The sequence below is a fragment of the Haemaphysalis longicornis genome, unplaced genomic scaffold, assembly GCF_048455015.1.
Source record: "Haemaphysalis longicornis isolate Haplotype H1 unplaced genomic scaffold, Haemaphysalis longicornis Haplotype H1 scaffold_2, whole genome shotgun sequence".
In the NCBI taxonomy this organism is placed as follows: Eukaryota; Metazoa; Arthropoda; class Arachnida; order Ixodida; family Ixodidae; genus Haemaphysalis; species Haemaphysalis longicornis.
The window spans coordinates 255,440,189-255,461,165 of record NW_027526295.1 but is presented as its reverse complement, the minus strand read 5'-3'; the positions used below and the strand labels follow the sequence as shown (position 1 = coordinate 255,461,165).

Below are 20,977 nucleotides of genomic sequence, written 5' to 3'. Positions count from 1 at the left end.
CTTTGCCCATAGACGTCACCATAACAAGTTTGTTTTAGGGCGCGGAACGGCGAAAAGAAGCGAAACAGAGCCCACACACTGAACGAGCCTCTATCAGCCACGCAGCGCAAATCCCGTCAACGCCGCGGAGAAGCGGCGGCAGGCGGCGCAGCGATCGCGAAGCTCGAGGCGTATAGCCATGGAGAAGGAGAACGAAATTGCTGCTCAGCGGCGCAGAAGAGCGGAGAAGCTTAACTCATCTTATCCCGAAGTACTTGCCTGGCAATTACTTCAGAAATAAATATACATGTGTCGCATAATGCGTATACCGTGCGTGTGTCATTAAAGCAACAGTAAGCATGATAAGCAAGCTAATCCTAGACAATCAGAAAAGCTAAGAATAACCAGCTGAACCTTAGCTCACGCTACGTATATCCTGGAATAGCCGAGCTAAGGCACTGCTAATTTTTTTTTACTCTGGTATCCTGCTGGCGGTCCTCGTTCGCGGAATTCACGTATTTGGCCTCGCTGATTCGTTTTTTTGCGGCGTCGTGGTGAAACTCACTTGCGGCGATTTTTTAGAGTGAATGCTAAGTTTCGGTGACAAAAGAGTTTTGCGTTGAGAAGCGCAGAAAGGAAGGGAAAACCTGTTTGTACGGTCATGGAAAAGCTTTGCTTGCCTGTAAAGGGGACTTTACTGCACAGCACTTCCTTAATTATCGTGGTTCTGCGGACGCTCAAAATGGCGGTCCGCACTGGAACTTGAGGGTTGTGGGCACGATGGAAAATACAGGGTGTACAGGCTGCCTCAACAGTTTCTTTTCGTCAGGGAAGCACGTTTTGCGCGGCTGGGCGCCACTATATCATGGAAGAAAATCTGCGCCAAAAGACGATGGTGCGGTTTCTTTGCAACTACAAGGAATCGGTGCAATACGAGTTTTGGAACGTTACGCATGCAAAACCTTGGGGGTGTGCTCACAAAGCATGAAATGCCTGGAAGGATGTCGCCTTCAGTCTTGTGACACTATCGTGTTTATATTTGTATAGAAACACAGAAAAAATTCTGGCAACCTTTGCACAGCGAGACATACACATCCCTTCTCTGAAGAGCTAGCAACATCTGTGCGTAAACATTTTCGGCCTGGAGGCGTGACGTACTCAGAGACGCTTTCAACCAAATAAGTATATCACCATGTGAGGAGACATCGGTTGAAAACTTTTTTGTGCTACTAACGGAAACAAATGAGCTTAAGCGTAAGGGTGGAATGCCATGGCCCAGGGGGGAAAGACGCGTGTATTAATACGTGTTTCATTTTCCTTCTAGTTCAGCGGTTCCCACTTTTCCTGAGGTTTGATGCTGTGGCTTGCTTGCTTACAATGCCTTTTTTTTAATTGGCTGCAATCACTCTTGCGTGATTTGTAAGACTGGAAGCCGATCAAAAATTTTAACCCAAATAAATAGAACGGGCTTTGATTCTATAATTGGTCAATAATAGCGTTTAGTTTTTTTAGCAGCAACATATTAAAATCAAATTTCGAGTTCGACAATAGTACACATGTGGAAAGTTGAAATCGTTAAAGTCATTCATTAGTCCAGCAGAGAGAGAGAGAGAGAGAGAGAGCGAGAGAGAGAGAGAGAGAGAGAGAGAGAGAGAGAGAGAGAGAGAGAGAGAGAGAGAGAGAGAGAGAGAGAGAGAGAGAGAGAGAGAGAGAGAGAGAGAGAGAGAGAGAGAGAGAGAGAGAACGTTTATTGAAAAGCAGGGACGGGGTAGGGGAAAAAAGTGTTAGGAGCTGTGGGCGGCCATCCTATTCCGGTAGGCCGCGTGCCGCGGCTGCCATCCTCGCCCGAGAGATCAGGGCCTCCTGGTCTTCGAGCTGGCAGTCCAGCAGCAGAGAAAAAGAAAAGAGTTTGTTCACATTTACCGGGTACGCGGTGTTTCCGCGCTTGTTCACCCTCCTTCCAATCGCCTTAAAGAGACTCACGTGTTATTTTTAAGGAGCAATACTATTTTTGTAGTCAGAACTACCTGCGGAAATACAATGAAGTCTATTGGACGGCGTCATAGAAAAGTACCTGAATTATCGTCGTTAGGTTAACCGAAAGTTTGAGCATCGAAAAGGCAACATCTATGAATGCTCATTCACCTAACGTTTGTTTTAGTTGGAGAAGAAGCTTATGTTGCTATAAAAGAAAGAGGCTCCTTTTTATAGCTCTTACTTCTTTGCGCTCTTAAATCTGCTTGCGCGCTTTGAATGCGAAATATTTATGCCTTCCCTTGGCAACATGTTACCGTTGCGTTGCTTGTGTATCACGCTGTTTCTATGAAGCTAGCATAATACAGATTCGTAGCGTATCAGTAAGGAGTTCCCAACGGTATTCGTTCTCGTAACCAATGACGACGAAGAAAGGAAGCGAAGAAAGGGACGCACACACGATGCAGCAGTAAAGAAGACTGATAAGTGCCGCTAGGGGAAGCCATACTGATTTTGCATTTAAAGAACGCATGTGCACCGATGAATTTCGATTATTTTGAAAGCGCGGTGAGAGGAGACGGAAATACTGATTCGGCCAGAATAGAGTAAATGTCGTGAAATAATTCGTCATGCAAAGCTTACATTTTTCCCACTTTCCCAACATGCCTCACCTGCACGAAAGAAGATCCGGCTTTGAGTCACCCCTGGATGCAGATTACCACAGTCTACGCTCATCAAAAATTAAGAAAAGAATGGTGGGGCCACTGGTAGATTAGCGAAACCAGGGTACGGGGCCTTATTACAGGTCGTGAAGTTGACAGTAACAAGACACCCCTCATTACTTCGCTATAGTTTGTTGTCTGACTACACCAGTTTTAAACCGCGTCTTAAAAGTGAGAGAACAAAGGCTGGGTTTCATGATAGAGGCCGTTAAATTCAGCATAAGTCAAGCTCAGGTATTGCATAATGTCGTCGACCTTGTCTTGTGCGCAGATAGTTTCGTTTCTTTGGCTTTAGTTAGCGTCGTTGCCTGGGACATGAGAACACTACTCCCCGCTTTTGTATGAAGATAGAATGGGGTTAGAAAGCGGTTCGGTAATGACTGGAAATGGTTAGGTAAGGTCTGGAAAGAATACGTCGTAAACATTTTACGCAATCAGAGAAGGCAGTACGGGCCAAGTTTTTACAGCCGCCCTGGCTTTCTTTTCAGCCCAGTTTTTTTTTGTGAACCGTTTGTCTGGAGTCTATGAACTGGTCTTGTGTCCCACGCAATGCTTGCGCACTTACTGTTCTTTTCAGTGTTAAGGCAGGGTTGCACTTCTTCAGTTCTGTGAAAACCAAAAAAAGTTTTTTTTGTGTACTGCTTTATGCGCGCGCCTGCACAAAAAGCGCCTGTTTGCACGGACGATTTTGGTTTACAATATTGTGTACAATGCTGTTTTTCTGTATAGAATCTTAGAGAATTAAGTTGTCACACAACTGGAATATACAGGGTGTCCCAGCTATCATGCACCAAGATTTAAAAAAAGAGAAATTGCGTAACCCGAAGAAAACCTAGTGCATAATGTTTGCAGTACTGTGAAGAAGCGGAGGGTATTTTTTTCGTTAATGAGACTTAATTAAATAATTGTGATTAATTATCTAACTCGAGAAATACTGTCCTAATCACTAAAGTGTCAATGAGGCACTTGTAGGTAATTACGAGGGGCATCTAACTGCGCTATTTTCAGCGACGAACTAATTGCGTACTCATTTATTCTGACTGATAAAGGAAACCCGCGAAATATGAAAAATACCACGTGACGACGCTTACGCGCGCATTGTAAAGCAGCGTCCCCAAACAAAGCTGATTGAAAGCAACTGCTTCGCGTGTTACCCGCCCGAAGAGACAGCGCATCACCTTGATAATAGCATGCATGGAAGGAGCAGCAGCAGCCAGGTTCGCGGGACGCGTGTGCAGATAAGGAACAAACTCGGTCGCGATTTCTTCTTTCTTTCTTTTGTCTATTTCATTCTGGCTAACTCAGAGGCAGCCTGTATGAGGGCGTTGCTTTACGGTGCACGCGGAGGCGCCGTCACGTGGTATTTTTCATATTTTGCGGGTTTCCTTTATCAGTCAGAATAAATGTGTACGCAATTAGTTCATTGCTGAAAATACCGCGATTAGATGCCCCTCGTGGTTACCTACAAGTGCCTCAATGACACTTTAGTGATTAGGACAGTAGTTCTCGAGTTAGATAATTATTTACAATTAGTTAATTAAGTCTCATTAAAGAAAAAAATACTGTCCGCTTCTTCACAGTACTGCAAACATTATGCACCTGGTTTCTTTCGAGTTATGCCTTTACTCTTTTTTTAAATCTTGGTGCATGATAGCTGGGACACCCTGTATATAAAGAACAGCAAATTAGGAAAGCCAAGGTTCAAAGCGCAACGCTGCTGACTAGGGTTGCCAAATGACTGACTTAATGTACAAATGCATGTTGATATTGTAGACAGTTGTGAGGCATAATGGAGGATTGCGTGGAGTATAAAAGGCTGCGAGATCGTTATCATCGCTGCTGCTAAAATAGCGTTAACAGCGGCAAAAACTGCTCAATAGTCGATGCAAGCGCATTAATCACTTGTGCGTCTTTATTGAGAAATCCGTTTCTTGGAGCCCAGACAGTCGCAACCTTGTCTGTATTATGCAAGGGGACCGAGTGTGTTGCCCATCCCGTCTTGCGTGTGCAGATTGGGACTTATTCAGTGCAACTGACTCCATTAGCAGAGAGTCTCTGCGCGTTGTTTCTAAATATCACTGCCACGTCACGCCTGTCACATGCATAATCTTCACAAAACAGTCATCAGACGGGAGCACGTATTAAACAATCTGCCGGTGTGTGAACAATGCGCTGCTGTTTGAGCCCGGAACCGTATACTTCGTTAGGGTATCCAAGCACGCCTTTCTTTAGCAACAGTATACAGGCGGTCAGCGGCGCGATTTTTGCCTTATACTTTCACCACACCCCAGCCGCCATTGGAACGACCTTTGGTCGCGCACATTTAATAATAGCCGTTTAGTGCTTGTCGCATCTGCGAAGGTTTTTGACGTGTAGAGGGCTGATTAACTATACACCAAGGGTCTCAAACACGCTCATGGGTGTCTTCGTTAATTTATTTTGATTTGTTTTTTTTTGAAGCCCACTTAATGCCATCCCTATGTGTTGAAGCATCACCTAGGAACAAATATTTTATATTTCAGAATGGGCGTGTAAATTTTAGTTACCCTGAAGATCGGTATTGATATGTTTCTCAAATACGGACGCCAAATTCCATTCAGAAATAACCCAGCATATTTACAGGCTGTGGGGAAGGACTTGTTTCTTTCAAATTTACAGCGTTAGCCGACATTGTGCTACTCCTTCCCTTTGTTTAAACCTTCTTCGCTGTCCTTGCCCTTGCGGGACTAATTTTTGTGCCTGCGCTCACTGATGCCAGTTCGAGACACCTACTATTCACCATAAAACGCAACTTCTCTGTTCGGGAATGTCATTTCTCGCGAAGGAAATATGGAGTTAATTATGATAGCTCAGTCCTTCAAATAGATCGAAGTTACAGTCGTTTTCATGCTTGGTTTATTTGAGCCCCACATTTGCAATACAGTTGTGCATTGTTCTACCTTTAGCGGTACTGGCCACTCCGCACTCCCACTTTTATATCAGCATATAGCCACGACCCAAACAAAATGGTGGCTTTTGGCCAATAAAGAGAGCAAAATGGAGCCTGTAAACTTGCGCATGTGTATCAAATTACAATACCTTTTCATGTTCACTCCCATCGTTGAAATATCGCACGAAGACTGACCAACGTGATGTTAAGGGCCGATTGGAAATGACGGGTAAATCTTGCAGATAACAATGATGTAGCCATTTGACCACCTGCTGCAAGGAAATGGGAATCATATTGTAATTTCCGGAAACCTTGATTTTTCGGCGTTTCAAATCATCGGTAATCAGCGCATTCAGAATTCAGCCGTCCTCACCGTTTTGTTATAACTTATACGGCGCGCGGAAAACTTGCTTTGATCTGCTACTATCCTGTCTAGCTTAATTTTAGCAGGTAACCCTCACCCATAAACACCTCATCATAAGGCGTATGGTGATAAGACTGTCGAAGCCTGTACGCGGCAAGTGCTTGCATTTTCTTCGTAATGGTACAGTTTGAGATGTTTGGAATGACGTATACCCAGGGTTAGAAACTGAACGCTGATGGATGCTCCAACAAGCATCCTCATCACCTTTTCTTTCTCTCTCTCCTCCTCCCCCTCCTCCTCTGTCGTCCCTTTGCAGACAGCAACTTCGTGCTGGGCAATGCACAGGTGCCGGCGCTGTTCCCCATCGTGTACTGCTCAGACGGTTTCTGCGAGCTGACGGGCTACCCGCGGGCGCAGATCATGCAGAAGGGCTGCGCCTGCGCCTTCCTCTACGGGCCCGAGACCAAGGAGGAGGCCATCCGGGAGATCGACGACGCGCTCGAGAACAAGACCGAGCTCAAGCTGGAGCTCATCTTCTACAAGAAGAATGGTGCGTGGCCCTGCGACGACAAATTACTGGGGAAAGCGCGGCATTTGCCTAAGCGCGGTTGTGTGGTTTCCGTTCGAGTCGTTCCCCGCAACATGCACAACGAAATGGCGATGGTCGGCCGTACCTGTTGAGGTCGCAACTTAACACCCAGCAAAATAGTATCGACGTGCAAATAATAACAACTTTGGAAGGTACGACCTAGTTGCTATTCAGGTCTCGCGAATGGGCTTACTATTTCTTAACAGGCAAGCGTCTGCGTGAACATGCCTAATTCGCGGCGCATGATGGAAAAGAAACTTGTTCAGTAATACAGTAACCACAACATAAATAATTCTTTGTGATAACTTTAACGGCATGCTCCTGGTCGTCTGAACGTGTATGCATAATGTTGTCTCTTAAATAACGCATTTTATTATTCCAAGTGCGTCACAACAAGAAAGATATGTTGAGCCAGAGTATCACTTGTATACAAGCGGATGTTCGAGGCTAACATAAGCAATGAGCAGTAGTGAAAACTTTATTAACCTGAGAAATTGTGCAGTCATTCCCCTCTAGGAAGATGCATAGGCATCAAAGCTGTGTAAAACCATCCCACACCGATGTGTGAAATTATCACACATTGTTCTTTTATTTCTTGGCATATGTGCTTTCATGGCCCTTTCTGTATGTAAATGAATATGATATTCTCTATTGTATCCATATTGCCCAAGAAAGTGTAGTGCAGAGGAATGTGCCAATGAGGAGCGACAGAAGGAAAATCAGCAGCAATGCGAACAGCGACGTCGTTCAGTTAAGCCAATAAATTTTCTGGGCAAAACACCGAGCGCATGGGGCAAGACTAGCACGAGTTGCGTATAGTTCTTGCGGGACGCACAGCACTGAAAATCATGCAATCCGAGGCGCATACAGCTTCGCTGTAAAAAGAGATTGCAAGTCCCGTCTTTCAGGTGTAGCCACACTCCCTTCCCGAAGCCCGCAGTCCCAGGTCCCGTTGGCTGCCGATATCTGACTGGCCCGGTCGATCAGTCACCGCTGAGCTCCCGGTTCATCGCTGGGCTGGACGGCCCGAGAGGGGGAGGAGCTTGGCGTGGGTTGAATTATATCGGCATGATATTGGCACTTCCAGAAGGAGTGGTAAAACTTGAGTTTACCATGACCGCATTGCGGGGAGCTGTCTGGTTGTAGTTTGTGTTTGCAGAGTGATGCTCATATGTGCAGATTCCAATTAAAAGGGCACGCCCGGCTCTATACCGGATTTATTCATGAAGGGTTCCTTTCTTCTCTTTTTGTTAACTTGGGAAACAAAAAAATCTGTACACGCGATACAAGGTCAAATGTTTTGTAGAGATGCGTTGAATTGTAGCGTTGCCGGTACTACGCAGGCTCTTCATGCTTTAGTGGCAAGCAGGAAATCAATTATTACGAAAATAATGCCTTCATTAACATGGAAAGCAAAGGGAAAACAGTTCCTTTACTATCACCTGTTTTGAGAAACACTTCCAGCCACGTTTTCAGTAGGCGGGACTAAACAATAACTGATCATTGGATGAGCCGAAAAACTGGACAGCTGATCACAACTGGTGACCTTTTCATACCTATTATCCCCGCTAGTGGCGTCATATCGTGCGATAAGCGATGCAGGTATCACTTGAAAGATATCGCTTTACACACCAGACGTGAATCATTATCCCCCACGACCACATCCTTCTTTCTAGAAACAATATTTTCAGAAACTTCAGTATTCATCATTATCATCATTATCATCGCAATCATCATCATCAGCGTGCATGTGCCCGCTGCAGGACGACGGCCTCTCCTCCACCACCACTGTCTTGCGATGCCCTATTCCGCTCTTTGCTTCCGAATTTTCCCATTTTATCCCACCATATTGATATGCAGACAGATATTCAGCATTTCTGATCCTTGACATATTGCATGCTCGTGCTACCTTGTTAGCAGCTTCTGTTGGATGTATCCCGCAGTAGTTACTGAGTTCCCTTTCCAAAGTTAGTCTGACAGGAACGCTTTCTTCGATGGTGTCCGTTACCGTTCTCATTTTCGAAACTCCCCGTCCGCTCGCTGCGCTTGGCGCTCTGCAGGCAGTCCGTTCTGGTGCCTGCTCGACATCGTGCCCATCAAGAACGAGAAGCACGAGGTTGTCCTCTTCCTGGCCTCGCACAAGGACATCACCAAGTCCAAGATGGCCGAGATCGAAACGGACGACGCGGACGAGACCGCCGAACTCGGTACGTGTTTGCCCTCTCCCGTACAAGGCCAATTACGTTACTTTTTTTTCATATTTTTGCACTTTGCTTTACTTCTATCACGCACGTTGGGGACATAAAAACCTGTCTAAAATATGCGATAGGATACTTCCGCCCTTCCGGCCGTCTTTCAGGTGTAAGGCTGGGTTCAAACTACCGACGTAACTGCTATATCATGCGCTATGGACATAAAAAACTGCGTTTCATGCAGTGCGGTTGGCTGATCCGTCAAATGACGTCATTATTTAAAGATATTACGACAGTTGCGACAACAGCCTGAAGCTGGCCTAACTCTGGGTCGCTTGATGCGATTCGTAACGGTCTTTTATATGGCGCGAAATTCGAATTCCCTTTCCTGCGCATGCAGTGTTTTTGGCTGTCAGTCATTGCGCGTGCTGTAAGCACTGTCAGCGTGCCCACCGTTTTATACGCCGTGAAACGTCGCCACTAAGGTCACTAGCATGTGCAGGCTCAATTGGATGGCAGGTGGCGTGGTGTCGCGGCCCGCAACAGAGATGTACGATTGTCGTTCGCTCGCCCCGCTGTGCATGGAAGTCAGTTGCCAAGTAACCCATGTACCGCGACTGAGTGGCCGCGCAGGTAAAGTAGGCGATGGAACCAACGTTCTACTTTTACCACGTTTTTGAAGAAATAGGTACTACAGTAATAACAGTTCCGCTGTGGTTGTTACAATTATGTTGAGTAATATTTTGCTTTCGCAGACCCTAAAAATCGAAATAATGGCTGTTTTCTTTTTCACCCGTCATACCTTGATGGAGCGGGAACTTGGCCGTTTTTTTTTGTTCAATAAGCTGGCGTGTTCAGTAAAAGCCCAGTTTTCTGTACATATTCTCATGTAAGGAAATTACGTAGGTCATTCCTTGGTCTGAGGAACAGCCTTCCAGAAAAATGAGGGAGTTACATAAATTAGGCAGAGTTTAATGCACATGAACTTGATGGTTAGGCTTCTAGTCTGGTAGTGGAGATTACATGTTTTGACAGAAATTCGAATATCCCCGTAAAAGCAGGAAAACAAGAAACCATTACCAGAACTTAAGCGTTTTCGAGAGAAGGGGAAAAGGTTATTGTCGCAGAGAACAGAGCACTTTGGCTTCTTTTTTATTGTATTTTTGGGGCCTCCGGACAGGAAAATAAAATAAGAGGAGAGTGCTGTATATAGTTACTTTCCTATCCCCGGTATCAGCGAAGATATGCAGAAGGTTTTTTCCATTGTGTGCGCGCAAGCTTCTGTGGGTGCGTCACTTATTTGGGTTCCTCTATGCAGACTTAAAACGTGACACACCAGACGCAGTTTTCAGCAAAAGGAAGCACGTTCTGGAACGAAAAATTGCAATGCACAAAAAAAACTAACGTTTATTGATGAACTGTTAGTACATTCTAAGCAATTACTCATATAACAGAGTGGTTATTTTCTAATGCCGTTTGGTTTAGGGGCCGCCAACATCGCGAATGTTTTTTTAATCTGCCAGGTGTTTACAGAAAATATGCATCAGTGTAGGTGTTTGACCAAGACAAGTATTATACCAAGAACATTTGAGTGCGGAGTACGCATGTGCAACAAACCCACGTTGTAAAAAAGACCTCTAGGCAAGAACCTGACCTTATTGTACGCGATAATTCTCTAAACGCGGGTATCTATTGCTCTTTTGGCGCTGCAGTTGGAACCAGAAAGCACTGCAAATAAAGCGATATTTCGTATAAAGCGATTTTATGTAAGGATGGATTACCGTACGCCCTAACCTTGTCATTGTAGGCCAACATTTAAGGAGCCTTACCGCCAGTTTTTCTCGGCGTCATAGATGGCCATCTGATGTAGTTCAACCCTTTCCCGGCTTCACAGACGCCAACGGCAACGTGGACCTGGAAGGCTGCGTTCAAAGCAACAACTACCAGCGTCGCCGCAGTCGAGCGGTCCTGTACCAACTGTCCGGCCACTATCGGCATGAGAAGAAGATGTCGAAGCTCAAGCTCAACAACGTGAGCTCTTCATGCATCACTACCATTATTACACACTTTTCATTTCCTGTTGCGTCCATGGGACCTATTCCCCACCTTTCTGTCCCTGCCGTATCCCTTGGACCTAATGCCGAAGAACTCGAACACTGTCATTGTACACGTTTCACTGCACAGGCTAACGTTTTATATAGTGAACGATAAAGAGGCAATCGTTGCTCTAGCAAAAAATGCATGACGTGGCTCTGTGGCCACGAGCTCAGCTTAGACGGTGATAAACGAACAGGAAATGCAAATCAAATGCCTCCGCCGGTGGTTTCCCCGGAGAAGCTGCCTTTCCTTCATCTTGTATTTCGTCGAACTGTTTAGCCCTTTTCACGTTTCGTACTTGTGCCACCTGGGGAAATTCCAGCTGAGGTACTATGTTGAGTGTAGCCTTAGGTGCCTCCGTATAGAGCCTTCATGAACACTCGAAGTAACTGCAAAGCGCATTACTTCTTCTTGTTTAAAAACCATAATTGTAGCAAAATCCGATGCATTGTCAGGTTGGAACACATCCCAGCGAGGAGGGGCCATGGGGAAAAGTTCAGGCTTGCATTAATGCAGCAGTGCCGAGATCCGCGGAGCTATGAATATTATCAGAAATTCGAAGGCGCACACACATTTTAGCAAATAACGTTGTTTCATACTCGCCGCTTCTTCACAGCAGTCGAGCTCAATGCGCATTCATATGGGAAAAAATCTTTCGGGATCATGGAAATCAATAAACGGCGCTTCAGTTTCAACCCTCCTTTGTAACGCCTCCGCAGCGCCACATAAGCCGGGGAGTAACAAGTGCTTCGAGAGCGCACCACGCCGTGTGGACTCATTGCAGAACGCTTCTTCGATACCGTACCATTTCAGCACCCCCCCCCCCCCCCCATTCTTTTTTTTTTTTTGGTTGTCAATCGCTGCTGTTGGTACAGCTCAACAACATAGACGTATCGCTAACAATCCCAGTTTTATAGTGCCATGCGTCGTCGTCAGCAAATCAAGGCGCGGTTTTTCTTTTTCAATCAAACCTTCGATTGGGATTTATGGCTCGTCTGATCCTTAATTGCACAGGGCTGCAGTTTATTCTTGTTTGATGCCTGGTTCAATGAGCGCAGAGCAAACCGCATGGAATAGGTAATTGGGTGAAAGTTGGGTTCATTAGCTCAATGTGAGTGAAACAAGAAGCGTCGGATTGCAGAATTCGATATCATATTATGTTTGTTTAAGCCGGGCTAATTACCCACGGCACTCTGAGGCAACAGAAAGAAGAAAAATAGCGCACCGAAAATAGTGATGCTGTTATGTCACGCACATCGATTTACCTCTTGCTTCGGTGAGTGCTCTGTAGTATATCTTTCTATCACCCCCGCCCCCACACACACAAAAAAAAAGAAGAAATGTTCTTTGAGGTCAATACCATTGAAATCTATTCAGGATCTAAGTTTGCCGGGTATCATGATTGCGGCAGTTGATGAAGTGCGCCATGAAGTAATGTAGTTGAGTAACGTTCACTACGAAATTTCGATCTGCAAATTATCTGCGTGATCCACTCAAGGCTCATTTCTTATTTGAATTTACTATTTTTTATTCGTTCACACCGATCGACGCACACTGGCGTCACAGCATCCGGTGAAATACCAGATCGAATCGAGTGCAAGGTAGATACGAGACAAGCAGAATTTACACGTACATGCGAACCGAGAATTTCGGGGTAATACCGGGTTTTGCTTACGTTACACTAGATCTATAGCTCTGTCATCTAAGACTGCGATCATTCTTGCGATTGTCGAATTATGTGTTGGCAGGAATAAATGTTTAAGCAACACTGAAACTGCACGAATGATTGTTTTACTGCATTATCAGTTCTGGCTGCCCTGAACGTTGCCTTATGAGATGGCGATGACCTAAACCCTAGCCTCACATGGATCTTGACGTTAGCTATATCCGCCAAAAACAGTACCTGAGCTGGTGCCGATGGAGGCCTCCATTTTTAACTGGTTTTTAACATTACGTAGCTTTATAGCAGCTTTTCTATTTTCCTACAGTAGTAGGAAAATGTGTGGTAGTTAAAACAAATTAAACTCTGTAACGCTCACAAAATGAATAATGTTTTCTGCAGTTTCCCTCCTTTAGCTTACAACTTTGGGTGTGTGGTGGCAGAGTGGCTCTTCAACTTTATAAATTTTTATTTTTGATAGCAAAATTCTCGTTAAGCTTTCGACACTACAACAGTTGCATTCCTACAGTTTCTGTAAAAACAAATACTCGATGTTTTTTTTGTTTTAAACAGCTAGATGATACAAAGAAAAGAGATAGTACCACAGTTGATACAGGTAGAACAAGGTGCTTCCGACTCTGGCTTTTTTCTTAGTGTTTTAGGGGTGAAGCGCCTTAGGGGCTCGGGTGGTCAGCGTCTCGTGTCATCGTCTCATGTCATCACGGTCAATCAAGTTGTCAAATGATGGTCTGGTTTAATCGATAAAACCGGTTCAAAATTATCTTACGTGATTTAAAATCATTTAAAATTCAGAAATTAATAGGATTTAATTGCCCTAATAACACAATTTGTTAAATCACGTCTCGAAATTGGTTTCAAACACCAGGTTTTCCCCTGTAAAGCAAACTTTTTAGTATGCTGCGGCTTGTGACACGAAGACAACTTACGGCCAGTCTGTCTCTCACTTAATTGCTTTAAGCCGGATCAAGAGCAACAGAGGGCGCCACCGCATCAGCATGCGCGCGATTTCTCCTCCCACGGGCGCTTCTCCAGCGCCCAATCAGAGCGCGCGGTATGGCAAGAGATAGACAATCTTTGAATACACTCATACACTACATGCTTCGCCCCTCCCTAGGTTTCAGGCTAGTGGAGATGCCTCGGAATTTTTTTTTTCCGAGGCGCTTGCTTGATGATGAATTTTTTGGAACATCTTTGTGGTCACAATAATGCGGACGCCGCTGTTTCTCGTGATGGGAGGGATATGGCTTTCGCCTTTTCAAAGGAGCTGTGTTCGTGTGCTTATGGTTGTCACTTCGTAGCCCGCTATGCCAAGGCTGAGTAGCTTGTGGGGCCGAGAAGCGTGCGTCGTCTTAGAGTGAAGCTGTTTATAGCTAATATTCCTGTGGACTTTTAACTACACGCCGGCGATGAGACCGCTCGTTCCGCTGTGGTGTGTGATGCAACCCCGACTGTGCCTAGATATCCCAGGAGTGACAAAAAAACGAGATCTTCCAATTCCGGCCCTGCAACAGCTCGCTTTGACGTACATGCACGAGACATACAGTGACCGAACCCATGTATACACTGATGGCTCGGTAACATCGTCGGGTTCTGCCGGAGCTGTTGTTATACCACGACTGTCACTGTGCAGCAAATTCAAGATAGCCAATCTTACGACATCCACGGCTACAGAACTTACGGCCATCCATAGCGCTCTTCACACCATCGAGCAAAGTTCGTGCCGCAGATGGGCTATCTTCTGTGATTCGAAGCCTGCACTTCAGTCACTCCAGTCAGCGCTGTGCCGGGGACCTCACTAACAGCTCCTGACAGAAATAAGAATGGTGTACGACCGTGCTGCCCAGGCGGGTCATGATGTCACCCTACAGTGGCTTCCTAGCCACTGCGGCATTGTCGACAACGAAAGTGCGGACGCTGCCGCCCGGCTGGCGCATCAAACAGCGACAACTGTACTCATCCCATTGTCTAGGACGGACGCAGCCAGAGTCCTCCGCATTCTTGCCTGGGAAACAGCTATATCCCAATGGTCTCCAGAAGATTTCACATGTGCACGCATTGGTGCCTTTGACCCGCACCTGCAACGTCCCCTTCCACTAGGCCTCCCACGGTCTGACGCAACTCTTCTTTGCCGCCTCTGGCTGGGGGTGGCATTCACAAATGCTTACTTGTACTTAATAGGAATGGCAGCAAGGGCGGAGTGCGAAACGTACGGCACATCGGAGACGATACGCCACGTTTTATGCGAATACCCACGCTACTCGGCTGAAAGAAAAAAGCTGTCGTCAGCGCTGAGCAACCTGGACTCTCGGCGGCCATTTTCGGAGGGAAAGATTCTGTGCCACTGGCCTTCTCAGTCATCCGCTCAGAAGGCGACTAAGGAACTATTACGTTTTCTACGGGCGACGAACTTGAACACTAGGCTATAGACTGAGAGCCTCCAGTGTCAATCACCGTCAGTGCCTCAGTGCTGGGCATACGTCTGGTCCAACTTTTCCTCTTTTTTTCCTCTCTCTTTTTTGCCCATTTCCCCTTTCCTACGTGCAGGATAGCAAACTAGGCTCTAGTCAGGTTAACTTCCTGCCTTTCTTCTACATTCTTCCTTCCTTCCTTCCTTCCTTATATTCGTAAGCAAACACTCCCGAGGCTCCACGTCTCTTTGAAGCTCGAGGTGTTCCATAGCGCTTGTTGTTCGTGTGTGTGCGCTTTTGTTTGTATTTGTGGTTGCTTGCTTTTCCTAGGGCCTGCACTTACTTTGACTCCAAAGGTTTCTTAAACTTGCCTTCGTGCGACCGGCGGTGGACATGTCTACGCTCACACCACCCCCTCCGTGTCGTATAGCGTGCCGAGTTTACACCGGGATGCCGGCCCGTCGAAACGTCACGCGGGTTTAGTTTCATCCGGCTCCTTGGGCCAGCGGCAGTCGTTCACGCGCATGTATTCAAAACCAGAAAGGAACGCCAACAAATCTATGTGTGTACCCTTCGTCACGATGACCACCGATGAAGGCAGTAAATGAGTTCGTACCTTTCCTCAAAATTCTGTCTCCGCTCAGCTCCTCTGGTCCTCCACCTTCGCACAGTGTAAGGACTCATAATATTTTGTCTTCTGACCTGTCGTTCTGTTAATGCGAGAGAGTTATCATAAAGCTTGTGTTGTAAACAAACCGGTGTCGGTGCAGTGACGCAAAAAATTCACGCATCTCCACGAAGGGAATCATGACGAGTGGGCAAAGCACTGGGGATCGTTCTTACAGTAAATCAACCGTGGCATTGCCCACTCGCGCATGTAAATGCGTGGCAACGCGTGTGTACAGTATATACAATTGTAATCCAATCCAATCCGATACAATTCAATTTAATCCAATCCAATCCAAATCCAAATCCAATCCGATCAAATCCAATTCAATCCAATCCAATTCTCGTCGCACATGCGCAACACTGTGTACACAGACGCCAAGGGACAAGCCACGGACAAAGCGAGGTCCTAAGGTGCTTCGCCCCTAAAATTCTGAAAGGTGGATTGGCGGAGCCGTAAGTTTCGATGCAGTGCGCAGTCCACTAAGTGGCGGAGCAATCCTGTCGTCTCCTCTCCTCCGTGGGGAATATGAGAATGCCGGAAAACCGCACGAGCGTAATAGTTGCGGCCCTCTTCTGAGTCGTCTTCTACGAGTGCGAATGACACATCTACGTATGCTCCTGCTCGCTCGGTTATCGCGAAATCGGGAGACCGGATGGGAACTGCTAAACGCACTTTATGCATAAAACCATGTTGCACATTATGACACGCATTTAGTAGCAGCAGGCCAACGCTCGAATTCAAGCCGAACAGCTTCCAATTGAAACGTTAAAAAGATGAACAGTAAACAACGCTTACCGATTCATTCACGATAAGTTGAAGGATGATTTAGTGGGGGAGTTTTACTGCACATGCTATACGTTACCTGCTGCAGAATTCTCTTCTCAACCCTTGAGAGATGGTAAAAGCTATAGTCATATGCAACAGGACGGAATGCCCCGCATGTTTGTTTAAATTAAACGAAGAAATAATCATCTTCACTTCTCGGAAGATAACCCTTAGCGCACTGTCTAATGACGCAGCCACGCCTATTCAATATTTTCGCGACCTTTCTTTAAATAATTAGGGTGGTTGGCAAACCCAGATTTCCAGATGCTGTGACTGTTTCGAAACGAAAGGCTGAGGGTCAACAACTTCTCTGGTGTGCTCTCTTTCGTGTAGGTTTGATACACGTAATAAATAAGAAGCCCAGCACGCTTCTCACCCTTTCATCTCCCCATTGGTTTCGTTGCGGAACTCCAAGTGTTAGAAGTCTGCGGCCGTTGCCTCGAACACGAAGGCCTTTGTGAGCTAAGTTTTCTTTTCGATTTGTTGTGGCACCTTTCAATAACACCATGCTTGTCAGCAACCTCAGAACATAAACAAGAGAAAGTCTCTGTGATCCATCGAAGTGGAGGGTGTGTCAAAAGCCGCTCTCTCACAACGCGGTCAATACCCTATGGTAATTAGGTCTTCCATCCTGGAACTGATCCGTCAGCTGCCGAAAAAAGGGACATATGACGCTCGCAGTGGAGGTTCAAAGACTGCGCTAATTTGTCCTTCCTGGCATGTGCTTGCGCAAGCCTCGGGCGTCTTTCACCTTTGAATGACGTGAAAGGCCGCTCTAATGCTTTCTGACGTCGAACATGAATGCGAATTGCAGTCGACACGCATATTATTTGTTTCTCGCCCTTTCCCGCGTAGGCCAAGTTTCCACATGGTTGCTTGGGAAATTGTACGCTTACCAACCCAGATCTGGTGGTTATTTTGAGGTGTATGTCTTCACAGTGGTGAAATGGCGTGACCTATATTGTCCGTAATGAACTCATTGATGTCATTTTTTTATTGCGTTAGCAATAGACGAGGACATGGCTGCAAAATACTTGCCCCGGTTCGCATCGGTGTGTCGACAGAGCGATCGACAGAAGAGCATAGAACGATAGGGTGGAGAGGGCGCGTGCACAGGGCTGCCTTCCAGAAAGAAGAGAATTGCTTTCGTAAGACTGTTGCGAAGACGATTCGATACGAAGGAGGAAAGCCGGAGTAAAGAGTGGGCATTGGGCCGAGCCTCAAATTCGCGAGGGATAGGGAGGAGATGATAACGCTGGCTGTCCTAAATTGAACCAATCAATCTTCTAGTAATTTGTGTGCCGCGCATCGTCCTCCGTTTGCTCTAATGCGAAAAGCATTTGTGGATACAAATCATCGTTGCAAAGACCTATTGGGCTTTAAGGCCTCCGAGAACAAGTGCACTCGGCTACTTCATAACAGCTGCTGCTTGTGCACGATGCGGTACACACACAGGCAAACGCACACGCAGACACACATACACAGAGGTACTCGCATGCACAAACGCGTGCATACGCCCGCGCGCAAGCACACGTGCACACTGAAAGGTACAGGTGTCATCAAAAGTAGTCGGAGCACGGTCTCGTAAATTTACCGGAGTTTTTTCTTCCGTGAACTGCCTGGCTGCATTGGCGGGCGTTTAAAGGAGTCCTCCCTAATGGAAACAGCTTCCTGTAAACCACTCATCTTGATCACCATCATCCTACTCAGGTCTACTGCAGAACAAAGGCCTCTCTCATCATTGATTTACAACCGCTCCGGTCCTGAGCTGCTCGAGTCCGCAGTTCACCCCGAATTTCTTTATTTCATCCCTCCATCAGGTTAATAGCCTTCCCCTTCTGCGAGTCCCATCTCTTGGCATACACTCTGTTACCCCATTTGATTGCCGATTGTCGGTTCGCCTCACTTCATGGTCAGCCCAAGAACATTTCTTTTTCTTTATTTGAACTATGATATCTTCTACTGTAGTTTGTTCTCTGCTCCATCTAGCTCCCGTCCCTGAGTGTCGTTCCCAATAGTATTCGTTCCATGGCCCATTGAGCCGACGAATAAGTTTCCTTTCTATCCGTTTAGTAAGGTGCCAAGCTTCAACTCCGTATGTCCTCACCGGCAGTATGCCCTGGTTGTAGATTTTTCTTTTCAGTGACAGAGGTAGCTTACTTTTCATTATATTTGGAGTGCTCCCCAACGCATACCTATTCTGCGCCGGGTGTGTCTCTCCTGGTGGGGTCAGCCCCAACCATCTGTCTTAGGTAACTACAGTCCTTTATTTCTTCTAGAGTTTCGTTTCATAAGCCGAAAAATACGTTTTTGGCATGCTGATTTCTTATAACTTTCGATTTATTCATATTTATCCTTAGCCCCACGGCCGCGCTTTCCGATTGGACTTCCTCAAGCATTGTTTGCATGTGCTCTGCACTATCGCTCAGCAAGACTATGTCGTCCGCAAACCTCAAATGGCTCAAGTGTTCCCCGCTTATCCGGGGTTTCCTAGTTTTCACGAGATTCCTCCTTTCTCTTTTGCGATTCAGTCTTAGCTTGCATCCAATCATCCTATAAGCATTGCTCTGAATCTTACTTAGCACCTCCACGTCTCGCACGATACGTGGGCTGTTACTTGGGATAAAGTCAATTTGGTTTTTTGTTGTACCATCGGGACTTTTCCATGTTCATTTTCTATTCTTTTGTTTGTAGAAGAAAGTATTCATAAACCTCAGGTTATTTCTCTCGGCAAGTCCTACCAGTGTATCTCCTCGACTCTTGTGATTGTCCATTCCGAAGTTTCCCACTGACCTTTTTTCCCATTTGCTTCTTACCAACGTTTGCGTGAAAGTGCCACATCACAATCATGAGCAGTTTTGATGGCTTCTTCATTGCTCTTTCGACGTCCTCGTAGAAGCTGTATACAGCTTCGTCATAATAGCTGGTTGTTAGGGCATATATCTGTACTATATTTAACCTGCATCGCTTGTTTAGCTTGATTACCGCAGTAGCGACTCTCTCGCTAATGATAAAAAAACTCATCTACGTTCCTTGCTACGTTTCTGTGGATTAAAAATCCCTCCCCGTGTTCTTCCTTGCCTTGGAGTCCACTGTAGCACATAATATGGGCGCTAGTGAGCTCCATGAAGACTTCTCCTGTCCTTCTAACTACGCTTAACCATATAATATCCCGATTAATGTCGGAGAGCTCCTGTAGTGGTACAGCTAAGCCTCCCCACTAGTCAAGGTGCGTGCTTTGAATGTTGCCAGGGCCTAGTTCCAAAGGCGGCCAGTCCGGACCCAGAGATTCTTAGCACCATCTCCTGTATCGCTGTTCCGGCAACCGCCGTGGACAGGTGCTCTACACGTGCTGGGAACTGAGGGCCGAGACTTGAGTTGGATAGCCATGCAAGAGAGGTGGTAATGGCTGCCATAAAGCCAGTAGGACAGATATTTTGTGATATTCACAGATCCTTGTTTTAGTTAGTTGGGACGGGACCCGTACACAAACGCCCAAACGCGCGCGCACACAAACGCACACACATATGCGGGCGCACTAACGCTTAATGGAAACTGAAAGCGCAAAATAGACACGGACAAAGGAAGGGGACAACAGGACGAGCGCTCGTCCTTTAGCGCTCGTCCTGTTGTCCCCTTTCTTTGTCCGTGTCTATTTTGCGCTTTCAGTTTCCATTATGCATCACCAACAGGCCCAAACCATGACCCTTTTGCACTAACGCTATCACCAAAACGTTACTTTTTCATACGATCGAGGCAGCCTATTTAGTGTGGATGCCTGCGAGGTTGCAGTAATAATTCACCCAAATCAAACAATGCGTCGCATTGTTTGGTTCAGGGGAATTTACATCTGATTACAGAGGTGAATTCCGGGCAAAGCTGCTTGATCGGGCTTTTCTTCTACTTTTCATCTTACGGTTTCGTGAACACGCATTCGATGTGCCGCCACTCTCTCTCCCTCTTTGTCAAAACTTCTGGATTTCTTTTATCGTTTCTAGAATTCTCCATAGCCTTTTCTTCACCCTTCTTTGCTGACGCGCTGGATTCGTTGCCTCAGCAACTTTTCTCAGTTGTCAGGAATTCCAAGAAGCATTTAACCTTTGTACAGATGACAGGTAATTTAAAGTGGGCACCTGCGCTAGCCAAGGGCAAGCGGTCAGGGAAAACATAGGAGATAACTTGTTTTTTCGGTATTTTACAAATGCTTTTTATTTTTAAATGTTTTTGGTCGAGGAGGTTCTTTAAGCTACGCGTCTCAGTCGCGAATCACGGAATAACGCGTGCTAGTTTAGTTTTATTTCCTTAGTGAATACTGCAGTTCTGGAAAAGCAAAAGATGGCCGAATTACTTTCGGCAAGACTTTGACGGACCACGTGATTAAAAATTGGCCTTGGTTGTTTTCTTTTGATATAAGCGCCCTTGTGCCGACGAAGTGGCTTTTGTGGTTCTACCTCTGCGTAAAGGATGCAGTCAGGTTTGTTTTTCCTTTATTTCGTTTGCTTTGACCACAACAGTTTTGCTAGCTGAGCGCCCCCGTCCACGAGACA

At 46.1% G+C, this 20,977-nt stretch overlaps 1 protein-coding gene across 2 annotated transcripts in view; it reads left to right on the top strand.

The window, feature by feature from the left end:
* The window catches only part of Elk (Eag-like K[+] channel), a 394,257-nt gene that overhangs the window by 319,246 nt on the left and 54,034 nt on the right, over positions 1–20,977 (top strand). For both annotated transcript variants that reach the window (XM_077700237.1, XM_077700238.1), the window contains 3 exons: positions 6,285–6,518; positions 8,618–8,764; positions 10,644–10,780. In XM_077700237.1, coding sequence (XP_077556363.1) covers positions 6,285–6,518; positions 8,618–8,764; positions 10,644–10,780 — 518 coding nt within the window. The remainder of the gene's footprint in view (positions 1–6,284; positions 6,519–8,617; positions 8,765–10,643; positions 10,781–20,977) is intronic.